The sequence below is a fragment of the Candida dubliniensis genome, chromosome 1, assembly GCF_000026945.1.
Source record: "Candida dubliniensis CD36 chromosome 1, complete sequence".
Classification (NCBI taxonomy): domain Eukaryota; kingdom Fungi; phylum Ascomycota; class Pichiomycetes; order Serinales; family Debaryomycetaceae; genus Candida; species Candida dubliniensis.
Genome location: NC_012860.1, coordinates 2,719,262 through 2,739,025, shown reverse-complemented (window position 1 = coordinate 2,739,025; position 19,764 = coordinate 2,719,262). Strand labels below are relative to the sequence as shown.

General features: G+C 30.4%; 9 protein-coding genes and 1 pseudogene across 9 annotated transcripts, besides 2 other annotated features; 6 read left to right on the top strand and 4 right to left on the bottom strand. All coding sequences in view use genetic code 12, as the record gives it.

The window, feature by feature from the left end:
- Positions 1 to 465: 465 nt before the first annotated feature.
- Positions 466 to 1,295, top strand: CD36_11610 (60S ribosomal protein L27; the record flags this gene model as incomplete). Its single annotated transcript, XM_002417756.1, has 2 exons — positions 466 to 496; positions 916 to 1,295. The coding sequence occupies 2 exons, from the start codon at positions 466 to 468 to the stop codon at positions 1,293 to 1,295; spliced, it is 411 nt and encodes a 136-aa protein (XP_002417801.1).
- Positions 1,296 to 1,814: 519 nt separating this feature from the next.
- On the top strand, positions 1,815 to 3,089 carry CD36_11600 (tryptophan-tRNA ligase, putative; the record flags this gene model as incomplete). The annotated part of the gene is made up of 1 exon (XM_002417755.1): positions 1,815 to 3,089. The coding sequence occupies one exon, from the start codon at positions 1,815 to 1,817 to the stop codon at positions 3,087 to 3,089; it is 1,275 nt and encodes a 424-aa protein (XP_002417800.1).
- A 123-nt stretch (positions 3,090 to 3,212) lies between these two features.
- CD36_11590 (conserved hypothetical protein) lies at positions 3,213 to 3,701 on the bottom strand (the record flags this gene model as incomplete). Its single annotated transcript, XM_002417754.1, has 1 exon — positions 3,213 to 3,701. One exon carries the CDS (start codon positions 3,699 to 3,701, stop codon positions 3,213 to 3,215), a length of 489 nt encoding a protein of 162 aa, XP_002417799.1.
- Positions 3,702 to 5,120: 1,419 nt separating this feature from the next.
- Positions 5,121 to 5,735: a sequence feature (gi|223641136; Similar to S. cerevisiae RIB3;~Similar to C. albicans RIB3).
- Positions 5,736 to 5,888: 153 nt separating this feature from the next.
- CD36_11570 (exosome complex exonuclease subunit, putative) lies at positions 5,889 to 8,885 on the bottom strand (the record flags this gene model as incomplete). The annotated part of the gene is made up of 1 exon (XM_002417752.1): positions 5,889 to 8,885. One exon carries the CDS (start codon positions 8,883 to 8,885, stop codon positions 5,889 to 5,891), a length of 2,997 nt encoding a protein of 998 aa, XP_002417797.1.
- Positions 8,886 to 9,335: 450 nt separating this feature from the next.
- Positions 9,336 to 10,343, top strand: CD36_11560 (mitochondrial 37S ribosomal protein MRPS9; the record flags this gene model as incomplete). The annotated part of the gene is made up of 1 exon (XM_002417751.1): positions 9,336 to 10,343. One exon carries the CDS (start codon positions 9,336 to 9,338, stop codon positions 10,341 to 10,343), a length of 1,008 nt encoding a protein of 335 aa, XP_002417796.1.
- A 296-nt stretch (positions 10,344 to 10,639) lies between these two features.
- CD36_11550 (conserved hypothetical protein) lies at positions 10,640 to 11,857 on the bottom strand (the record flags this gene model as incomplete). Its single annotated transcript, XM_002417750.1, has 1 exon — positions 10,640 to 11,857. The coding sequence occupies one exon, from the start codon at positions 11,855 to 11,857 to the stop codon at positions 10,640 to 10,642; it is 1,218 nt and encodes a 405-aa protein (XP_002417795.1).
- Positions 11,858 to 13,131: 1,274 nt separating this feature from the next.
- CD36_11540 (ribosome biogenesis protein BRX1) lies at positions 13,132 to 14,013 on the top strand (the record flags this gene model as incomplete). The annotated part of the gene is made up of 1 exon (XM_002417749.1): positions 13,132 to 14,013. One exon carries the CDS (start codon positions 13,132 to 13,134, stop codon positions 14,011 to 14,013), a length of 882 nt encoding a protein of 293 aa, XP_002417794.1.
- Positions 14,014 to 15,258: 1,245 nt separating this feature from the next.
- Positions 15,259 to 15,553, bottom strand: CD36_11535 (annotated as a pseudogene).
- Positions 15,259 to 15,553: a sequence feature.
- A 1,048-nt stretch (positions 15,554 to 16,601) lies between these two features.
- Positions 16,602 to 18,602, top strand: CD36_11530 (conserved hypothetical protein; the record flags this gene model as incomplete). The annotated part of the gene is made up of 1 exon (XM_002417748.1): positions 16,602 to 18,602. The coding sequence occupies one exon, from the start codon at positions 16,602 to 16,604 to the stop codon at positions 18,600 to 18,602; it is 2,001 nt and encodes a 666-aa protein (XP_002417793.1).
- Positions 18,603 to 18,987: 385 nt separating this feature from the next.
- On the top strand, positions 18,988 to 19,686 carry CD36_11520 (conserved hypothetical protein; the record flags this gene model as incomplete). Its single annotated transcript, XM_002417747.1, has 1 exon — positions 18,988 to 19,686. The coding sequence occupies one exon, from the start codon at positions 18,988 to 18,990 to the stop codon at positions 19,684 to 19,686; it is 699 nt and encodes a 232-aa protein (XP_002417792.1).
- Positions 19,687 to 19,764: the final 78 nt, after the last annotated feature.

The window sequence follows — 19,764 nt, the reverse complement described above, 5'->3', positions numbered from 1 at the left end:
TTATAGTTATTACAATATAATAAAGAATAAAAAAGATATGCAAGCGTATCAACATAGCTTTTAAGTGTTACAAGTTAATCTTGTATATGCGTAAGTTAATGCATCTGATTGTGGTTGTGTGGCGTATCACGTGCTAGGGCTATAGCCCTAATGGTATATGCAGTCACATACATTAATTAGGTCATCTCATAGAAAATAGTATAGTGCGCACTTCCAGTATTGTTAATACTAAGTTAACGAGGAGTGCGAATAAATTTGGTACTAACAAAATTGCATTGTGTGTGGTTGTCCGGCGGGGCGAAAAATTTCACTCATACTGAGAAAAAGAGAGACACACAGTGACAGAGATACTCACTTACACAATTTACAGTGCGCAAACGAAAGACAAAAAATTTTTTTGAAAAAAAAAAAAAGCCAACCAACCTTTCATATTGTATTAACATTTAAGATATCAAGAAACTAAAAATGGCTAAGTTCATCAAATCTGGTAAAGTTGGTATGTAAAGAGGAAGAGAAATATGAAATACCTATTTGGAGTTATGATAATAGATTTACTGCCCTGATTTTGAATGGAATATGATTTGAGAAGGGGAGTTTTGAAAGATTGAAAGATTTTCACCAAAGAATAGAGAAACAAATCGAACGATTCAACGATTAAAACTAATATATAAATACTGTTAATTAACATAGAATGGATTATTGAAGATTTAAAAGATTATTGGAATTTGGAAGATTAATTTTCCGTTCAAGACAAGTGATTGACCAAACCATGTTGGGAATCGTCACAAAACATCAATGAAACCAACCAATTTTTTTTATATTTTGTATTCAAAATTCATTAAATGGCAGTAACAAATCATGAATCTACCAATTAAAATGTAAAAAAAAACATTATACTAACTAATTTATTTTTAGCTATTGTCGTAAGAGGTCGTTATGCTGGTAAAAAAGTAGTCATTGTGAAACCACATGATGAAGGTACCAAATCTCACCCATTCCCACATGCCATTGTTGCTGGTATTGAAAGAGCTCCATTGAAAGTTACCAAGAAGATGGATGCTAAAAAAGTTACTAAGAGAACTAAAGTTAAGCCATTTGTTAAATTAGTAAACTACAACCATTTAATGCCAACTAGATACTCATTAGATGTTGAATCATTCAAAGCTGCCGTCACTTCTGAAGCTTTAGAAGAACCATCTCAAAGAGAAGAAGCTAAAAAAGTTGTCAAGAAAGCTTTTGAAGAAAAACATCAAGCTGGTAAGAACAAATGGTTCTTCCAAAAATTACACTTTTAAAGAAAAGAGAGGAACATCCTTTTTTTTTTGAAATATTTGTAATATAAAATTTGGTTGAATCAGAGACAAAGAAGAAGAAAGAAAATACATAAAAAGAGAGAGTATATCTGTATAGTATAATTTAATGGAGGGTTTAATTTACTTACCACTTTATTCGTGCATGTTAATATTTCAATTGTTTTTTTTGTAAGCCTTTGCTTAAAAAGCCGTATCATTTATGTTAAACATAATGATATGAGTTTGTAAGTACGAAATTAATGCATTGGATGTGTGCCAACGTTCACGTAGCTTTTCCAGTTTTAAAGTAGTTTGACAATAATACTCCAATATTTAAGTTGAAAAATTTTCAATCTTTAAAGCGTTACCGTTTGAGTGAGATATATATTCATTATCAAGAAATGTGTGTGAAGAGAAAAAAAAAAAAATACACCGACTGAAAAAAAAAAAAAAAAAAATTATTAGTCAGTCAATATCTAATTACCAAAAATCCTTCTCTGTCAACCAGAACAATCAGAACATATGTCAGTAGAAGAAAAAGTATCACAATTAAAAGTTACTGAGGAATCAGAACAAAAAATCACTCCGTGGGAAGTAGAAGGAGCTGTTGTGGATGGTAAATCCATGGGGATTGATTATGATAAATTGATTAGTCAATTCGGTACTAAACATATTACCCTGGAAACATTAGAAAGATTTAAACAAGTTACTGGCGAAGAACCTCATCCATTTTTGAAAAGAGGAGTATTTTTTTCCCAAAGAGATTTAGATCGTATTTTAGATTTATATGAACATGGAGAACCATTTTTCTTATATACTGGAAGAGGTCCATCATCTGATTCAATGCATTTAGGTCATATGGTTCCATTTATATTTACAAAATGGTTGCAGGAAGTATTTGATGTTCCTTTAGTCATTGAATTAACTGATGATGAGAAATTTTTATTTAAACATCAATTAACTATTGATGATGTTAAAGGGTTTGCCGCAGAAAATGCTAAAGATATAATCGCCGTTGGATTTAATCCCGAAAATACCTTTATTTTTTCAGATTTACAATATATGGGAGGAGCATTTTATGAAAATGTTGTTAGAACTTCACGTCAAATCACTACTTCTACTGCCAAAGCAGTATTTGGATTCACTGATTCAGATTGTATTGGTAAAATACATTTTGCCAGTATTCAAATAGCAACAGCTTTCCCATCATCATTCCCGGATGTATTAGGATTACCACCAAAAACTCCTTGTTTAATCCCTTGTGCCATAGATCAAGATCCTTATTTTAGGGTTTGTAGAGATGTTGCTGATAAATTAAGATTTACTAAACCAGCTTTAATTCATGCCAAATTCTTCCCTGCTTTACAAGGGGCATCAACGAAAATGTCAGCTTCTGATACTACAACTTCAATATTTATGGGTGATACTGCTAAACAAATTCAGAAAAAAATCAATAAATATGCATTTTCTGGTGGTAGAGCCACTGCAGAAGAACATAGAGAATTAGGAGGTAATCCAGAAGTAGATGTTGCATTCCAATATTTATCGTTTTTCAGTTATGATGATGAAAAATTGGCAAAATTAGAACAAGGCTATAGAAAAGGAGAAATATTATCTGGAGAAATGAAGAAAGAATGTATTACAGTTTTACAAGAATTTGTATCTGCTTATCAAGAAAGAAGAAGTAAAGTTGATGATAATGTTGTTGAAAAATTCATGAAACCACATAAATTAGTTTTCGGTAATAAAGAAAGAAAAGTTCCTGTTAAACCAAGAGAAAAGAAAGCCAAAAAGTAAAGCAAAAACCACCAAGGTGAGATGAAATGGATGCATATAATATATTAGATAATCTATAGACACATTAATTAGATGAGATTTAATTTGTAAACGCCAACTGTTTTTTCCTCCTTCTCCCCAACCTTATTGTATCAATGTCTTTACATTTGCTAGAATAAACATTAATTTATCAAAATCATCATCATTAACTTCATCTCCTTTACCAAACCATTTTGAACCAATTGATAGTATTGTAGGTTTAGGACAAGTGGTACTGATTATTTTACTAATTTGAGTGGCAACAATCAGCAATTTCATATTGGCATAATCTCCAATCAATAAGATAGGTTCAGGTATTACTTCTCGTTCCCTTATTTCTTCTCCATCACCATCTTCATCATCAAAATGATCCGTGGAAATTTCTAAAGCTGAAGCATAAGTTATGGCTGATTTAGTTGAAACGGGTAATTCAAATGTGGTATCAATCAATCCATTTATTGATATATTAATAATCTGTTTATCATTATAATTGATTATATGGAAGAAAAATTCATTATTTGATGTGTCATTAGGATATGTGGTTTCAAAAGATTTACTAAATCCAGTTGGATCCTGAATTAGTTTAGTAGTCATTAGGAGAAACAAAAACGAATGAAATGAAAGAACGAAAAAAAATACAAATATCCGATACTGAATTTGAAACGATTGGGTATATTATAAAATTTGATTCAGTTTATGAATGTATAAAGACTATTTGACGTGTTTTAATTTTTTTTTTTTCCTCTATAAAAGCAAAGATGAAATTTCTCATTTTAAAAAACCAACAAAGAAATTTGAATGCAAAAGGTGTAGAATTTAGATTTAACATCTACCGGGGAGAAGGAGTGAATATATCAACCAATAATTGATGAGTAACGTTTTTGAATGAGGCTTGTAAGAATTGTGTTGTCAATTTTAGATGTATAGGAACAAGGGGGAGCAAGAGAAAGGGACAACTAAAACTAAACCTAAAACTAAAAAGACAACAAAGAAGTACAATAGCAGTATTCCGATAATTTCATCCTTGGTCTTTCTTGGTCATTATTGGATAATTTTGATAGATTTGATGAAGGTTTGGATGTCCGAATAATAGATAGACACATATACCTGTGATTTCAACTAAATTCTTGGGTTTCCCTTTTATTTTAAAATTCACATTCATATCTTAAACAATAGATCGGAGCAGTTGAACTCTTGAGCTCATGTAAGATCGACACATGTAAAATAGAGAAAAATGAAGAAAGAGGAAGAAGTGGGAATTTAAGATTGCAAAAAAAAAAAAGAAAGTATAATAGAGATAATGATGATGATGATGATGATGATGATGACAGTTAGGGAATCAAGTATCCGGTTGAGATGAACTTGAGAGAATTAACAATCACATTCACACCCTTATCCCCAAATATTAATAATTCAATGAGTAAATTTGAGATTATGAGATTACTAATAAATACTGGACACAAAATGGAAATTAAACAAACGACAATAGTAAAGAAATCTTGACGTTGAATGATGTTTTAAAATTAATTATTATTTGCTCATTATGATTAAAATTAATGATGATGATGATGATGATGGTAAATCCGGAAATAACCATTAATAATTTTTAGTTATTAGATAGATAATCTTGACTGTTGATTGTTGACTTAATCGCTCCACATTTAAATTCTCTTCACAATCACACAGTCTTTCTTTTCTTTCAACGGAAATTAAAATCTTTTTGAAAAATTTTTGCCATACAGAATTAATTCTTCCAACATTAACACCGATCTTTATATTTATTAACAGCTATATCAACTAATAGTTTGTTAAGATTTAGTTTACGAAAAAACTCAACTTTTTATTAAGATCATTTCCACTATATAAATACTTTTCAATCAGAACCCAAATTTTTTTTTTATTTTTTTTTTTAATTCCGGAAAAGAAAAAGAAATTATCTTTAGTCCATTATCAACAAAAAACTTCAAACAACTTCCCACCCCTGACACTATATAAATATATATTATGATCAGTATGACTAATATCTTTACTCCTATCGAAGAAGCTTTACAAGCTTATAAAAACGGTGAATTCTTAATTGTTATGGATGATGAAGATCGTGAAAATGAAGGTGATTTAATTATGGCTGCTGAATTAATCACTCAAGAAAAAATGGCATTTTTAGTTCGTTATTCTTCTGGTTATGTTTGTGTTCCATTAAGTGAAGAAAGAGCAAATCAATTAGAATTACCACCAATGTTGGCCAATCGTAGTGATAGACATGGTACTGCTTATACCGTAACATGTGATTTTGCTGAAGGTACAACTACTGGTATTTCTGCTCATGATAGAGCTTTAACTACTAGAAGTTTAGCTAATCCTAATTCAAAACCACAAGATTTTATTAAACCAGGCCATATATTACCATTAAGAGCTGTTCCAGGATTATTGAAAAAAAGAAGAGGTCATACAGAAGCTGCTGTTCAATTAAGTACTTTGGCTGGCTTACAACCTGCTGGGGTTATTTGTGAATTAGTACGAGACGAAGATGGATTGATGATGAGATTAGATGATTGTATTAAATTTGGTAAGAAACATGGTATTAAACTTATTAATATTAATCAATTGGTGGAATATATTTCTAAATAATTCAAAGCAAACGAAGTAAGAATAGAACATACACGCACATGGACATAAATACATTAATGAATCAGAATCAGTATTGTATAATAATAATAAGGTACTTTTATGTACAATAGATGTAATAATATATATATATATATATATATATACATTGGAGACTCATTTTAACATAAGTTGAGCTTTTCTTTTACCACTAATTTCATCTTTCACCGACTTCACATCAACCTTAACTTTATCAAAAACAGCTATTGTTCTTGAATTACCTTTAAAATCAGTAAACGTCAATTCATATTTATCTTCATTATAATTTGCTGAATTAACATCACCCATATTCTCAAGTTTAATTAATCCTTCAACCCCAAATTTCGGCACTAATACCACAATACCATTATTAAAAATCTTGATAATATAACCTTCATGTTCAGCTTCATTATTTCTCATAACTTGACCAACATAATATTCTATACTTGATCTTCCAGCAAATTGAGCATTTCTATGACGTTTATTGATATTTCTAACAATCATTTCCATTTTAGATTTGTCACGATGACTCAAATCTAAATTCTCATAACCAATGGCACCTGCCAATTGTCTATGAGCAACAACATCACAATATCTTCTAATTGGGGAAGTGAAATGGGTATAAATATCAACTGCTAAACCATAATGTCTAAATTCTGGGTATCCGTAAGATCCACTAGGGAAATATTCTGCCGCCATCATACAACGAGTAGACATGATACGAACCAAAGTATTAAAATATTTATCATTAGGATCAATACATCTATCCAATGAATCAGCCAATGCCTTAGATGATTCTAATGAAATTGACATACCATCTTTACGAACATTTAACATATCATTTAAAGTTTCAAAATTAGTTGCTGGTGGTGCTGCATGTCGTCTAAGCATAGCCGTTTGTGGATAAGCATCATAAATTTTTCTTGCAACCGATATATTAGCAAACAACATAAATTCTTCAACTAAAGAATTTGTTTCTAATAATTTTTTAATTTCAACTTCTTGGGGATCAGAAGTTTCACTATCCATATGAACTTTAACTTCAGGAGATGCTAAATTTAAAGCACCAGCATCTAATCTTTTTTGTTTTAATTTTTTCGATAATTTTAATAAAATTCTCATTGATTTAGTTAAATCATCTTGTTGTGATGGATCATCAATACGTAATTGAGCTTGTTCATAAGAAAATGCTTGTCTTGATTTAATAATCGATTTCATATAATTGACATTAATAATATTGGCATCTTCATCAACTTCCCAAATAACACTAAAGGCAAATCTATCAACAAATGGTTTTAATGAACATAAATTTGTACCTAAAAGCTGAGGTAACATATCAATTCTTTTATCAACCAAATATACCGAAGTTCCCCTTGAGGCACCTTCTTGATCTAATGGAGTATTTGGTTTAACAAAATGAGTAACATCAGCAATATGAACTCCAACTTCATAATTCCCATTAGGTAATTGTTTAGCATGTAAAGCATCATCAATATCTACACAATTCGGTGGATCAATTGAACAAACTAATTTATCTCTTAAATCAACTCTTTTTTGTAATTGTGGATCTTCAGTATTGGTGATATCTGGAACTACCCAATTATCACCTTCCTGTGGTAAACAATCCAAAACATTTTTAGAAAATGGTCTATATTCAACATCATGTTCCAATAACAATGCTTCAGTTTCCGCTTCAGCACTTTCAATTTCACCCAAAGCTCTAACAAAATGTCCATTAGGATATCTTGAATTAACAGGCCAAGAATCAACCACAACAACAATTCTTTGTCCTAAATATTCTCTAGCTTTTCTAGTTCTAATTCTAATTTTAGGTAATTTAGGATCCATCAAAATAACAAAACAATTCTTTGCTGCATGACCAGTCTTATCATCAAGATTAACTGATGAGGGAGCTATTTGTCCAACATAATATCTCCATGATCTTCTCATTACACCAACAATTTTTGCAGTTGGTTGTAATCTTTTATCTTCATTTTTAGACCCAATGACTTTTATAGCTTCTTGAGCTAATAATATACGTTCTTTATCAGAAATCACACTCTTCTTGGAGCTGGCAGTTTCTTCAATATCGACATCATCTTCATCACCATCTGCTGCATTATCATTGGCACCAATAGCCCCTTCCTCAATAATGGTAGTTGATGGTTCTTTCCATTTATCTTTTGGTAATAATTCGACAATAACTGAATCGGAATTAAATGCACGATTTAAATTCTTTGACCCTTGAATTAATAAAGGTTTTTTAAATGCTGGAACCAGAACTTCACCTTGTAAATAATTATATGATGAGACATTCAAAATACCTTGATATAAAGTACCATTTTTAATACCAGCCATTATTCTTGCATTTGAATAATATTCCGGGAATGAAGTTTCATCTTCCACGGTAGCAGTACTAGTCTTATTATCCTCAAATGTAGAATCATCTTGAGGTATTAAATCAGTTAAATCATCAGCATTTGGTAAACTTTCAATATATTCAACTAATGTTTTGGCATTAATACCTTCTTTAATTGCTTTAGTTCTATTATCTTTATCATTACAAATGAAAAACGTTTTAAATTTAGGTAAATGTGTTTGATACCATTGAGCCACTTTTCTAATGGCTCGATCATTTCTATCATTAATAGTTTCATTTTTATTTCTATTAATATAAGTTTGTTCATTATATTCATTATGAAATACAATGAATCGTTTATCTTCAGATTTAACTAAATTTCTTAATCTTTGATAAATTGGGAATGAACGATTTTTCACTTCTTCTAAAACTGTTTGAGGAATTATTACATCATAAAAACATTGATTATTTTCTAATAAATCAATGGCATGTAAAATAATATTAGTATCTAATACTAAATAATGTGGTTCACCTTTGGTTGTCTTTGTTGGATTCAGAGATAAAATGAATTTTGGTAATTGGCCTTGAGAATCAGGTTTAATTATATCTTGACATGAATTACAAATGGTGGAATAACATGGAATATCATTTCTTAAATAATGTTCACGAACAATTTTTAAAGCTCCACCATTTCTTGAACGTACAAATACTTTTGATGTGACACTTAATCCACTTGATAATCGTTTCCTATTATTGATAGTTGTTGATACTGTCATGGTTTGTAATGTTACTAATGAAGAGTGTGTGTTGTCTATTTTCAATCTCATCGATTGGGGAGTTCTAAATTTTTTTCTTTTTGGCCCTTGCCCTTCGCATGGAATTTCGCCGCCAAACAAGAATACGCTATTGAGTCTGTTTAACAATTCAATTGGTTGTTCCCTTGGTTAACGTCAACAGAAACAGACTTTATATATGGTTCTATACTATAAACAAATACAATCCATAAATCAAACAAGACTGTAAACTCAATATTTGATTTGCTTTCATGTAGGTAAACAGAATCAATTAAGGACCTGCCTTGTCGTGTAAAGTGTACCAACAACTTTGTTGTTAGTGACTAAAGAAAAATTTAGTGAGAGAAGGAAAAATTTTCAAATTGTCTTTGAAATCAAGATCGTAACTTAGCCTCAAACCACGGTGAAGCAACCCACCTAGAATTAATTGAAATGGCATTACGACTTATAACCAGATTTAGAGGGTTGCATATACCTCAAAGATCATTTCATCAATCTACTTTTAGACTTAATGAACCTATTCAATCAACAACTACCACCACCACCACAACAACAACAACAACCGATGAAATACAAACCACCACCAAACCTCGTTTCCAATCAAGATTCCGTCGTAATCAACCACAACATCAACAAAAACGGGCTCCATATACATCTTCACAAGTAACTGAGAATTTGACCATAGGAGAAATCAATCGTGTAAGAACTGTACCTACCTTAATGACCTATTATGGTGGTAATCCGGTTCATGAAGATAATATGAATAGATTACGTGCTGTTTTAAAAAAATATCAACAATTACCAATTAGAGTAGTACCTGATAGAGAAATTCAAAATCAAAAATTCATTGGATTTGATGATTATTTAGAAAAAACTCAATCAGGAACTAGAGTTAAAAAGATCCGTTATCGTGAATTAATCAATCTTTTAAATAGATTAAGAACTATTGATTTAGAATTAATGCCTATTGAAGTATCAGAAATATTATCGGAATATACTAGTAAATCAGTGAGTAAAATTACTCAATTGACTCGTGAAAAAACTTTGGATTGTTTTGGTAGAGCTAGAACTCAAGCTAAAAGAAAACTGTCAATTGCTAAAATTTATCTTGTTAAAGGTGAAGGTGAAGTATTAGTTAATGGGAAATCATTAATTGAATTTTTCCCTAATATTTATGCTAGAAAAAATATTCTTTATCCATTTCAAGTTGTTGAACAAGAAGGGAAATATAATGTTTTCGCTCAAGTCACTGGTGGTGGATATACTGGACAAAGTGAAGCCATTATGTATGCCATTGCTAAAGCATTGGTGGTGTTTAACCCATTATTGAAACCAAGATTATCTAAAGCTGGATTAACGAAGAGCGATACAAGAATTGTCGAAAGAAAGAAACCTGGTAAGGTTAAAGCTAGAAAATCTCCAACTTGGGTCAAACGTTAGAATATGTATTTGTATTTTACTGGTTCTATTCTTGTATATATATATGTGTGTGTGTGTTTGCACAGTAATTTATAATTTTTCTTTATCAAACCCTTCCTGCCATAATTGGGTCTCTGGCAAAACCAAACATGTGCTCAACTTGGTGGCGTAACAAAAAATCTTACTATATTAACTATGTACGCAACATTGTTGTGTACGTAATTTAAATCCTACACCAATTAGTCCATTGACAAATTAATCCTGAGCGTCTCTGTGAATATGTTCCACGATTGTCTTTGTTTTAGTTTTCCAGATATTCAACATCTTACATGTTCTCCTCTAATGATTGTTGACATGGAATGACGGTTATTATTATTATTATTATTTGTTGTTGTTGTTTCTGGAGATTTTGAAAAACTATAATAACTTTCATAAGATTCAGTATCACTATTAACTATGGATGTAGTTGTTGTAGGAATGAAAAATGATGAATTGGGTAATATGAAATCTCCTCGATTAAGTGTAATCAACTCATCTTCATCATCATCATCCGGAGTTTCAATAGGAGACATTGCATTAGTATCTAAATTCATCAAATCATATTTTGCAAATGAAATTGTTGATTGATGAGGGATTCTTGTATGTCCAGTATTCAAAGTACGATCATGTTTGTATTTTTTTATGAAATTATTCTTTGGCAATTCTTGTTCATGTTGTTGTTGTTGTTGTTGTTGTTCTAGGTGGATATTTGGATGAATTATGGGACTAGCAAATTCTTCAGGATTATTAATTTGATTGCTTCCACCAACAGGAGGAATAACAATGGAATTAACAGCTGATAATTCTTGTGGTGGAGACATTGGTTGAAATTTCATTTGTGATATATAGGTGTTTCTTCTAGATAAATCAAATTCACTATCATGATAATTCAAATTGTTAATGCTACTATCATTGCTGTTGCCATTCCTATTATTGTTTATATCATAACCTCTTCCATCATTATCTGGTTTTATTTCAATTATGTTTCTTGATTTTGAGGGGTATAGACTATTCAAAAATACAGAACCACATGTATCAGGACTAAGAGCTGGTTGTTGTTGTTGTTGTTGTTGTTGCCGAGAACAATGATCCATTGGTTTACTAATTGATTGCATCAAACATTCATGTCGTGACATTTTATTTGATTTTGCCGATATATTCTTCCAAAATTTAGCGAACCGATGCTTTTTATTAAAATTTGATTTCTTCGATTCCACACAAGGTCTTCTAGGTAAACTATATGAGGAGGACTGTATTTGATAATAATTTGAAATAGGTGCTGAAACTATAGGTGTTAAGTTGTTGGTTCTATTACTTGTTGTTGGGGTTGATACAGTTTTAGACCTCTTGATTGATTTGATTGAATTATCCAAGGCAATCAAATTCTGTTTCCTTTGAAATAATGGCGGATATCTACTTATCAAGTTTGGGTCTCTTAACTCTTCCAATGTAGATAAATCAATTGTATGTGAATGTAAATTAATTGAACCTTTCATTATTACAACAAGAAGAAAAGCTGGTTTAATAGTGTTTTTCAGCCTTCAGTTGTCCAATTTTCTTTTCCATTTGTGGTAACCATATTTAATTCAAGTTCCACCTTCGCCTAAGGACATTCACCCATATCAAAATAATTGCAACTTCAATCCCATTTGGTAGCGTTATGATAATTTCCTGTATATAATTTATCCAATGAAATTTCATAAAAGTTTGGAAAAAGCCTTCAAGACCAACTGAACAGAACACACACAACTGAAAAAAAAAAAAAAACGAGAAAGAAACATACAAATCAAACATTGACTCAATCAACCATTGATTCATTGAAGATAAATATTCATTATTCATAAAAAGAAAGAAAATATATTCAAAAATACAATGGGTGCTGCTTATCAAATTTTAGGGAAAACTTTCCAACCACATCAATTAGCCTTAGCCACTTTAGGTTCAGTTGTGTTATTGGTCTTACCAAAACCATGGGGTCCACCAAGTCCAACTACTCCACCAATTAAAGCTTCATCTCCAGAAGAAGAAAAATTTATTAAAGAATGGTTAGCTAAACATACTGAAGAAAAACATTAAGTTTTATAAGATCAAAAGGTAAAAAAAGTGAAGAAGTTATATATATGAACAGAAGGGGAAAACCCTGGTAAATTATCTTTAATTGAAATGTTTCTTTTTGGCTAGAAGACAGAATTAAGTAAAGAGTATAAAGAATATAAATTTGGATATATAAACACGTATAGAATTATAGGTTTTATTTATATGTATTTTTTTTAAAAAAGACTGAAATATTTAGTTTGTATGGGTGTTATTTGATATTCATTACACAAGGAGGCAGGCAGATAATATTAAAATAGGAGAATACTATTATGTTTTCAGGAATTCTACGGGTGATATCTTAGAGACGTACTAGTAATGATCTGCATTATGACATGTTGATAGAGATTTGGCTGGATTGGTCTTTTGAAAAGCTAGTCCTGGCCTTACCAAACGGCAACAGTAAACAAAACAATCACCGCTTAATCAAATCTTATAAGAATCGTATTGATGTTGGATAGTTGTTATATTTTCCTGAAAATTAAAACTATTATTCAGTTCTACAGCACACGATATTGTCTCTTTTCTGCCACACTATAAAAAAACCGAACATTGGATGAGATGAGGAAGAAGAGCTTGAAAAAAAAAAAATTAACTAAAAAATAAAAACTTCATTTAACATAACTCCACCAACTTCTATCCCAAAGCTATACTTATCATTTCCATAACTTCAATCATGTCGGCTATTTATAAGGCATTACAATCCAAATCATCTAAGGAAACATCTGAAAAAACCAAACATATTAATAGACAAAGATTATTGGTGATATCATCTCGTGGTATTACTTATAGACATCGTCATTTAATTCAAGATTTATTATCATTATTACCTCATGCTAGAAAAGAACCAAAATTTGATTCTAAAAAAAATTTACATCAATTAAATGAAGTTGCTGAATTATACAATTGTAATAATATTTTTTTCTTTGAATGTAGAAAACATCAAGATTTATATTTATGGATTTCAAAACCACCAAATGGTCCAACTTTAAAATTTCATATTCAAAATTTACATACTTTAGATGAATTAAATTTCACTGGGAATTGCTTAAAAGGTTCAAGACCAATTTTAAGTTTTGATAAAAGTTTTTTAGAAAATGATCATTATAAATTATTAAAAGAAATGTTTCTTCAAACATTTGGAGTTCCACCAAATGCTAGAAAATCAAAACCATTTATTGATCATGTTATGACTTTTTCTATAGTTGATGGGAAAATTTGGATTCGTAATTATCAAATTAATGAAACTTTGGATGTTAAAGAAAATGATAAGAATGAAGATGGTGATGATGATGTTGATGTTGATCAATTGAATTTAGTAGAAATTGGACCAAGATTAGTATTAACTTTAATCACAGTTTTAGAAGGATCATTTTCAGGGCCTAAGATTTATGAAAATAAACAATATGTTTCACCAAACTTTGTTAGAGCTCAATTGAAACAACAAGCTGCTGATCAAGCAAAGGCAAGATCTCAAGCTGCTTTGGAAAGAAGAATTAAAAAGAGAAACCAAGTTTTGAAAGCTGATCCATTGTCCAATGATGCATTATTTAAATAGATTAGTCTTGATATGTTTATATAAGTTTGGTATTGTCAGTAGAGTATATTCATGAATATTTAGTACAATATTGGTTGTAAAAAAATGAATACCAACAGTTTTTATTTTTTGTTTTTTGCCTCTTTAAAACCAACTGCCGTTTAGTTATTACAGTAGAAGGATCTGATGAAATTGAACCAATGCTGTTGAGAGATTCATGAAAGGAGATCAATAGCCATTTAAAGGTTTAGAGTAACTACTTTGTTAAGCAACTCCCCTTGTTCTCAAATCACCAGAATTAGTGGAGACAGAGCTACCACTTTTGAAGTAACGATCTAGGTTCACGGGTTTACAAAAAAAAAAAAAAGACTTAACGTTGTTGCTGCTATGTGGACCGTAATGCACTAGACAGTGTGTCAACTAGCACCTTCAAGTCGGTTTTCAACAAGGAAAGAGGAAGAATAAGTGATAAAACAACGAAATCCAACAACAAGAGAATGGAAATAATGCTTACTTGAAATTGTTTATCTATTGTTAATGGGTATTGTTTTGTTTGTTTTATATTTGAAAGCATTCATTGAAAGAGAGGGAGGAAAGGATAAATAGTAATAGCGGCTGTTCTTGTTCCTTACAATTATAAAGGGGAGTTTTGATAATTTTGAACAATGAAATCAGGTACCAAGGGGTTTAAACTTTTCAGAATTCTATAACGAAAGGTCGAATCAATCAAAATTTAAGGTTGAAAGTGACAAACACACAAAACGACAGAATTTGTAATCATCAACATCATTATGGTTACTACTACCACCTTCATCATTATCGTCTACAAGAACTTTCTGGTTGATTAGCGTAATTTATTTGTTTTTCCTGTTGTCAGTTGAATGTGTGAAACTTGCATAAAATTCCATTGTGAAACATTTTCTCCTTACATGGACTATCTCTAAACAGCATAAGTGAAATTTTTTAGATACAACTAGTACAACAACAATATTATTAAAATTAACCTTTTGTTACAGAAGCTTAGTTTCTGTTTCAGGTTACTTTTATTGATCGTGAGATACGGGAAAGTTGATTTGATTTGGGTTGTCATCACCTTTCCTTTTTCCGGCTTCAGTGTAAGCCTCTAGAAACAGCATTGATAATAGTAATATTGTCATAAAGCTGCAGTTTAGGTGGAAATGTATGCCACGTCAATAATAACAATGACCAGAAAAACTAGAAATTGATCGTCAGAATATCCTACTAACCATGGTTTTACATTCTTGAGAAGATCGCGATGAACCACAACTGTAACATTACGTAATAAGTGCAGGTACACTTAAAATTGCTGTTTGACAAGATTTATCAAATCTCCTGAAATAATTCAACTACTAGAATAATATTAAGCTTATAATAATAAAGGAATTTGAAAAGAACCCAACATTAAATCTAGGTATAAGTGATGACAGATCACCACTTACCGCCATGGGTATTACTAAACAAAACCAAACTCTTTGATTCTCGATAAAGTGATAAACGAGCCAAGAGAAACTCCTGGAGTGATGATAATTTCCGATGTTACACATACACACCAAAAGGCTTTGCAGTGTTTTCTTTTTTCGTTCCTTTGTTAGTAGCAAATTACAACCCGAATAATGCTTATCATTACCCACCCACCCCCCAACTTATTATGGGACAATTAAACGATAGAGACAATAATATATCGATTTTAAGGCACACAAAATACAATCAAGAAGAATGAATAGATTGTGCAGTTGGAAAACTGTTCTCACATAAAGAATTTTTTTTTAAAAAATCTAATTTTAAATAAAGCATGATGATAACAATCAATTTTCAAAAGAAATACACAAATCCTCGATAGTGGAAATATGCAAACAAATGAAAGGGAGTAAAAGAAGAAAGAGGTGTTTGTTGTTGTTGTTGTTGTTGTTGTTGTTGTTGATCTTTAAACAATGATAATCCCCCCACCATAAAAATGTAAAAGCTAACACACAAACATACCATCAAACAACAACAATAATAATAATAGGTTGGTTGGAAATAGATTGAGTTGTCTCAGAATAAAAAATAAAAATTAGTTACGCGGTGCACGTCCAAATCCTATACTAACACATAAAACAATACCATCTTACACTACTAAGTTAACCAACAACAACAACAACGCACTACACACAACACACTACACACTAAACAAAAATAAATTTCCCCTTTGTCAAATTTAAAAAGTCTAAAAAAAGAAAAAGCAAAAGCGAACCAGAAATTTATATTTAGGAATCAACATCCCACACAACTCTTTTCAAAAAATTCTTTTTATACTCACACTGCCTTATTACTTTTATTTTATTTCATTTCCACTTTTTCAATATTATTATTTATTCTTCTTCTTCGCTTAAACACTTGAGTTGTTCATTCCTTTTTTTCTTGTTGCTGTTCTTGTCAGTTGTCAGTTCTTTTTTTTTTTTATACCCACCAAAGCATTATTCCTCATTCGTTTGATTAGTTGTTCCCAAAACTATTGTTTTTTTTTTTTTTTTTTTTTCCACTGCCCACCCGTCCATATTTCATAATTATTGATCAAATAGCCAAAAAGATCCAACTGATTCAATAATATGCCTTCAAATACTCCATACCCAGTTGATAAGAATACATTTAATATCTCTGATGAAGATGACGATTTCCCAGCAAGAGATTTAAACGAACATTCACCTTTAACACAATCGACAAAAAGATATATAAAACAAGATTTTAGTAACTCAGTTGCATCTCTACCTTCATTACCTCCCAAACCATCACATATGCAACCACAGAAACCACAGAATCGTTCACATCAACAGCAGCAGCAGCAATACCCATATGGTAATGTATCAACAAAACATCAGAATAAACACAAACAAATGTTTGAAAATTCAGTTCCAGAACCCAATAAAAAAGATTATTTTGAAAAAAATATTACTACAGTTAGAGAATTACCCCCTATACCCGATAGTGAAAAGATTTCTTCGCAAAATCCATTTTCTGATTCACGTTATACTACTACTACTCGTGATTATGATGATGTGGATTTACCTCCTTCTCCACCTCATTCAGATCCATTTAGAAATGATGAAATTTCCGATGATGATTCTCATTCTGAAGATTTAAAACATAAAATGAAACGAAATGAAAAAAATCGAATCCGTTCATTACGAAGGAAACCAAGATTCCATTATACTAAATTACCTTATTTCACCATAGTGATTTCTCTTATTCAAATAATTGTTTTCATAGTGGAATTAGCGAAAATGGCTCATCTCACGGGATCAGCATTCCAAACAAAACCATACTTCAATCCAATGTTAGGTCCACTGACATTTCTACTTATTAATATGGGGGCACGTTATGTGCCTTGTATGCATCAAATTAAAGATATAACTGATGATACAAGTATATTATTCCCCTGTGCCAATTCTACATCAGTGGATTCTTATGTATGTTCATTAAGTGAATTATGTGGATTAACGAAATTGAAAATTGATAATAATAATGGCACCAGCGCATATTTACCTGATCAATGGTATCGTATATTTATTCCTATTTTCTTACATGCAGGGTTTTTACATATAATTTTTAATTTATTATTACAAGTAACAATGGGAGCATCAATTGAACGAAATATTGGGATTATAAAATATGCTATTATTTATATATCTAGTGGTATTGGTGGGTTTTTATTGGGGGCCAATTTTACTCCTCAAGGGATTGCCTCAACCGGTGCCCTGGGAGCTTTATTTGGAATTGTTGCCACTAATATAATACTTTTCATATATACCGGTAAAAAAAATACTAATATGTATGGTACCAAACATTATGCCCTTTTCATATGTATCATGATTGGAGAAATTGTCATATCACTTGTTTTAGGATTATTGCCTGGATTAGATAATTTTAGTCATATTGGAGGATTTGCCATGGGGATATTATCATCAATTGTTGTTTTGAAAGATCCATTTTGGGTATTTATTGATGGTATTATCACTTATCCTAAAAATCCTAGTACTTGGCAACAATTTTTAAATAATTGGAATCCAATGTATTCCATTGAAGATAAAATCCCATCAAGATTTTATGTTTGGTGTGGAGTTAGAGTAATAGCCCTTGTGTTGATGATTATTTATTTGGTACTACTTTGTAAGAATTTTTTCAATAATGATATCGATAGAGGTAATAATTGCAAATGGTGTAAATATTTTAATTGTATACCTGTCAAAGGTTGGTGTGATATTGGTCAAGTTAGTGTTACTTCAAGTACTAATACTGATACGAATCCAAATACTACTGCTAGTCCAAGTTCAACTACCGTTCCTACAATGAGTTATTCAACAATGACTTATACAACTTCAGTACCTTCTAGTGTTGCAAATCCTAAATCAGGTAGTGGTTCAAATAGTAATTCCGAAGGTACTAATGGCGGATTGAGAAAAAGATTTGAAAGTAGTTTTGGTGGTAGTGGGGATGCATCCAATGTTGCTCCCCATGCTGATATTCAACAACAATATGGAATAGGTAGTGGATTATATATAATTGTGATATTTTTCACAATTTCATTTTTGAAAAAGAAGAAAATTATATAAAGCATGATTAGAAATGTTTATATGTTGTTTTGATTTGATTTGATTTGATTTGATTTGTCTTGTTTTGTTTTGTATTGTTTTGTCTTGATTCTAGGTTTTACGTTTTACTTTTCATTGTTACGATTTATATATTTTTTTATTTATATATGAAAAACGAGATGAATACAAATTATTTATTAGGTTCTAACAGGAATACAGTCATATACTGTTCTATAAACTATTGGTTCCATATAATAGTCGTGTCAGGCACACAATTGTATTGGAGATTTTGTTTGTCATACTGAAAAAAATTTTTTTTTTACAATCCTTTAAATTAAGAACCATAAACATATACATATACATACACTTTGAAAAAAGGAAGGAATCCCTGCCCCCCCCTTTAACTATGCTTAGGTCACAAATTATACAAACCAGATCATTTACATCAATAACCAGGAATTTATCATGGTTTGGTGATATTTTCGGTAAGAATAAATCATCTATTGAATCCAAGCAAAAACGACAAGATATAATTACTAAACAAGATGAATTAATTGAATCTAATTCTATTAAAATTCATCATTTAACCTTTAAAAATTCTGATAAATATCAATCATTTAATATTGAATCAGATATGCCAAATTTCCATAAATTGAAAAATTGGAAATTTCAAAAATCTTTAACTCCAGAAAATTATGAAACATTTTATTCTGATAAATCAATTTTACAAAATATAATTAATCAAGAATTGAAAAATTTCATTAAACAAGATCAAGAAATCAATAGAGATAATTATAAAGATATAAAATTGGATGATTTACAATTTAGATTTGAAATTGTTAAATCATTACAATCTAAATTAGGAATTGATATAAATGATTACATAATTAGTAAAAGTCATGATTTACAAAGTTTATATGAAGAAATTGAAAAAATTGTTAATAAAAGATGGAAAAATGAAAGAAATCCAAATGCTATTGTTTTAAGACCTGAAGATTTTGATGCTGATAATATTTATTTAAATCAAGAACGAACTGATTATGAAAAAAATTTACAACTTCAAAAATTGGTTCAAAAAGTGAAAATTTCTCAATCTCAACAATAAATAAATAACCAGGTAGACTTGTAAATAAATAAATATACTTATATTAATCTTTATTAATAAATGTAAAAGAATCTATTC